Source organism: Colossoma macropomum, unplaced genomic scaffold (genome assembly GCF_904425465.1).
Source record: "Colossoma macropomum unplaced genomic scaffold, Colossoma_macropomum, whole genome shotgun sequence".
NCBI lineage: Eukaryota > Metazoa > Chordata > Actinopteri > Characiformes > Serrasalmidae > Colossoma > Colossoma macropomum.
The window spans coordinates 10,142,816-10,147,589 of NW_023494793.1; the positions used below are offsets into that span (position 1 = coordinate 10,142,816).

The 4,774-nt window shown below is 39.0% G+C and overlaps 1 protein-coding gene across 1 annotated transcript; it reads left to right on the plus strand.

Moving 5' to 3' along the window:
* The first annotated feature begins 537 nt into the window (after positions 1-537).
* On the plus strand, positions 538-3,899 carry LOC118812879 (macrophage-expressed gene 1 protein-like). Its single transcript, XM_036577990.1, has 2 exons — positions 538-996; positions 1,995-3,899. Exons 1-2 carry the CDS (start codon positions 547-549, stop codon positions 3,702-3,704), a joined length of 2,160 nt encoding a protein of 719 aa, XP_036433883.1. The 5' UTR covers positions 538-546; the 3' UTR covers positions 3,705-3,899.
* The last annotated feature ends 875 nt before the right edge of the window (positions 3,900-4,774 follow it).

The following is a 4,774-nucleotide window of genomic DNA, read 5'->3' on the forward strand; positions in this document are numbered from 1 at the left end:
TAAAAATGCTGTTATGAAGAAAAGGACCATAATACATTGAAACACAATGGTTATTATAATTTTTTTTACATTTTTTACATTTGTGGGTTTCTTTGGTCTCTTGTGCAGCCATCTTGGTTCTTCTTTTTTTCTCAGAGTCACACTCTGTTTGGAGTGTGCCTCTGAAAAAACTCAATTTGGAGGGCCATGTAGCCCTAACACTTTGCACTATCCCTCTATCTCAACAAAAATCTGGAAACCCTTCCCTAAGGGAATGATTTTTATGCAGATATAAAACTGACAGTGGGTAAACAAGAACACAATCTCAGATCTGATAACAGTTGTATAAACATTCCTTTTCTCATTTGTATGATCATCTGTATAAAGAAGAGGAATTGTTTTTTTTTTGGAACTGGAAAGCTCTTATAAACAGATGTGGATCTAAGTGAAACTAAAATTGAACAGGTTGAAAACTTATCAGACAGAGATCGTTGGCAGCCACCCAACAGGAGAGGTAATATATAGTCCTAACACACCTTTGACTCAGAGCAGTCCCTCCTGGCAGTCATGGGCTCAGTAAGCCTCTCTCTGTTGAGTATCTTTGCATTCATCAGTGCCTGTGATCTCCATCCACTCAGTCGTCCAGACAATGGACTTCGTGAGTGCCACAAAAATATTAGTGCACCAGCATTGGAGGTCCTCCCTGGGGGAGGCTGGGACAACCTGCGTAACCTTGATATGGGGCGAGTGATGAACATGAGCTATTCCCAGTGCCAGACCACCGAGGACGGCGTGTATATCATCCCAGACGAGGTCTTCGTCATCCCACAGAAGGTGAGCAGAGTGGAGATGAACTCAGAGATCATCAGTTCATGGCTGGAACAGAAAAGCACCACTTCAAGCTCCATTAACGCAGACGGGTCCTTCTTCCCTGTACTCAACGCCAAGTTCTCTACTGAGAACAAACGCATGAAAACCCATCAGGTGAAAGACAATTCTGTCACATCACGTGTACAGGTAAGACCCAGTAACATAATTTGAGCTAAAACCACTGTGTATTACAATTAACACAGTATATTTTTGGAATTGTATTATTTTGGAATTAAATATTTTTGGAAACTAATCTGAATTATGCAACAAATTATCAACCAATGAAGCAAAATGACAGGACAACAGAAAAACTAATGATTCCTTTACTGTTGTGAATATCATTGCTAATATAACTCAAAAGGATAATATACTAGTATGCACTGATTCTTTGAGCTGTTCCCTTCTGGCTGAAGAGTCAAGGTCTAAACGTTCATTGGAATTCTTTGATTCTGATTTCAATCAGTGGGACACTGCTATGTTGATTGTTTAAAAACATAATACAACATATACTATACCCTGGCTTTGGTTTCATTGTTGTGTTTCATGACTATTTTCTCTCCATTGAATATTTTGTTGGGATTACTGTATATAATCTGTGTCCAAATTTAGCATTTTTTATTTTTTGACATCATTGGAGCTTAGCAGCTACCCTTAACATTGCATTAACATTGCATGATGAATGGACCAATAAAAATGCTCAAAAAATGGTTGGAATATCTCCTGATATTAACTTATATTAAAAGTTACCACTTTGGAGATACACATGTTTCTTCAGACAGTAATGACATATTTTTATTCTATGTGTGTATGAATTTAAACAATTTTGATTAAAGCTATTAAAGGACAGACAGAATTTTTGAGGGACAAAAAAGTAATTTCTCAACCTGACTGAGTTTTAGCCTAAGTACACTACCTAATTATATTTACTTTGATAAAATAACACGTTCACATAATTCAAAGAGAAAATTAGAAAGGAAAAACTGATAAAACGCCTTTCAGGATCAACAGTGTTTACCTCCTGGATTTAACTCACTTTGTTTGTCAAAACAAGGAAAGGGAGGGATTGGCAGATTCTGAAGCCTATGAGTATGCATGTTTATATAAGTTTATAAGTTTTTCCCATTCTTTTTGTTGGTTTTCCTCAGGTGCGTAATCATCTGTACACTGTTAAGGTGTTTCCTGATTTCACTCTGGACACCCGCTTCGCCCGTCAGGTACAGGAAATCGCAGATGCCATCGAGAACAACCAAACCCGTCAGGCAGAGTATCTGTCAGAGAAGATGGTATTTGATTATGGCACACACGTCATCACAAGTGTTGATGCTGGTGCTACTTTGGTGGAGGAGGACTACTTAAAATCCTCTTATGTTTCTGATATGCAGTTTTCTCAGTCTTCTGTTTCAGCATCAGCTGGTGCTAACTTTTTAAAAATAGTTGAATTTAAAACTGGTAGTAATGAATCTCAAGAAACATCTGAAACTCGGAGCTACCAGGGTAACATTACATACTCCATAACACTGAGTCATGGTGGGGCTTTGTTTTATCCTGGCATCACTCTACAGAAATGGCAAGAGAGCACACTAAACAATCTGGTAGCTATTGACCGTAGTGGACTACCACTCCACTATTTTCTTAATCCATCAATGTTTCCAGACCTCCCACTGCCAACAGTGAAAAAACTAGCTCTGTTTGTGAGTCAGGCCATAGAACGTTACTATAAAATCAACACTCGCCCTGGATGTGTGAATCCAGACTCTAAAAATTTTAATTTCCAAGCTAATATAAATAATACTTCTTGTGAGGGTCCCAGCACCAACTTTAGCTTTGGTGGAGTTTACCAGCAGTGCACTCCCCTGAAAGATGGAGATGCAATCTGCCAGGATCTCGCTGCAAAAAACCCAGCCACTGACTCATATTCCTGTCAGCAACCATACTCTGCTACCCTATTGCGCTCAGAAACACAGGAAAGATCTTACGATAAATACGTGTGCAACACACACTGCGAGTCATGTGGTTTTCTTTGGCTTTCCACCTGCTGTGATCAAGTCTGTGGAAATGTGTACTATGTTGAGCGTGCACGCATTGACACCTACTGGTGCTCCACTAATGAAGTGGCTCCAGAGTTCTCTGGATATCTCTTTGGAGGTCTGTATGGCCCTTCTTTACAAAACCCATTAACCAAATCCAGATCTTGTCCTCCAAATTTCTTCCCTCAGAAATTTTTGTCAAATGGCTTTATGATCTGTCTGAGCAGTGACTACGAAACAGCAACCAAATTCTCTGTACCGTTTGGAGGTTTCTTTAGCTGCCAGTCTACCAACTTGCTTGCAGGAAACCAGTCTCACTGTCCACCACAGTTCAGTCAACATCTTGCCGCCATAAGCGATGGATGCCAGATACTGTACTGTGTTCAGTCTGGTGTTTTCACTGGAGGCGAGTTACTACCCATCCACCTGCCACCTTTCACAAGACCTCCAGTGATTATGATGCTAGACACAAACACTATAGCTGTGATGACCGATGGCGACCGCACCTGGGTGAGAGTCAAAGGCACAAAAATGTGGAGGGCTGCAAAGCCTGAGGACCTCAACAAAATATCCCAGATATTTGAAGACTCCCCTCAGTCAGCAGGGAAAAAGGCTGGAGTTGCCGTAGGCGTTCTAGCCTCTGTGGCTGCCGTGGTGATAGGAGTAGTAGCAGTGTACATGGTGAAAAAGAGGAGGAGGATTTTTGGTAGAGGCAGAGGCTATGAAGAGATTCAAAGTGCAACACGAAGTGAGACTAGTGTGGAGTCGCCAGCAGAGCGAGAATCAGAGAGTCAGACTGAAAGCCCAACTCAAGCTCTCTTAGCATAATTAGTCTCTGGCGCTGTTTTTCTTCATTTATAATCTTCAAAGCCTGTCAAATGATTTATAAGCAAGAGCAATCAAAATCAACTTTCACTTCTATTTTTGTTTACTAATATTCTGCTATGTTAATTAAAATTTCCTGTGATTGTAAAGCTTTGTTTTACTCATTTTTCCTATAATAAATGTATTCACATACTGACAGTACTGAACCTGTCATTCTTTATGTATGACATGCACTGTACACGCTTCATCCAATCTGGTGAATTGCTGGAGATTATGAACAGAAGATTTCATCATAGAAGAGAACCTGAAAAATTATCACCTCTAAAACAAATGAAAAAAAGAATAAAAGTCTGACACATTCAGTTGCAGAGTGTTGTTGTTTTTTTTGCAGAAAAAAGTAACTGGAATTCAAACAAATCAAGCACAACAGGTTTAACTGTTCAGCAGCCTAGAATGAGGAAGGGAAAAGTACATTAAAATTCCCAACATAACATAGTTCACCCCAGACTACAACAGTCTATGACATTCCAGCTGAGGCATCTGAAAAACAATCTTTCTGAAGCAAGAATTATAATTTGTGATTTATGTAACTTATGATTAATCTAATCTGATCCTCATCTACATTTACCAGAAATCTTGTTTCACAAGTCATTTACTGCACAGGACAGGTCTATATAATCTTTGTGATGTCACAAAAAGCAGCATTTACAAATATCCCAAAGTCTGTTCAGCCTACAACAGTTTAGTCCACCAATCCCTGTTTAAGTAGTGATTTAGCCCAGACTGCTTTTTTCAATTACCATTTTTGGTACATTAAATCATTAAATTCTTGTAAAATTATGAAAGGATAACAATAATGCTAATAATACATGCATTTAAAATTCTTTTTTATAAAAACTAAGTTTAAAACAGTACTGCACCACTGTCCTGCATAGTTTACCTTTGCTTCCATTTTAAACATACTCAGCTCCGCATACAACATCACATAGAAGTCAAGAGGCTTAGTGGCTACCGTACATAGCGTTTTATTAAATTGAAGGCATAGACGAAACCCTTAAACACTATTCCAGCAA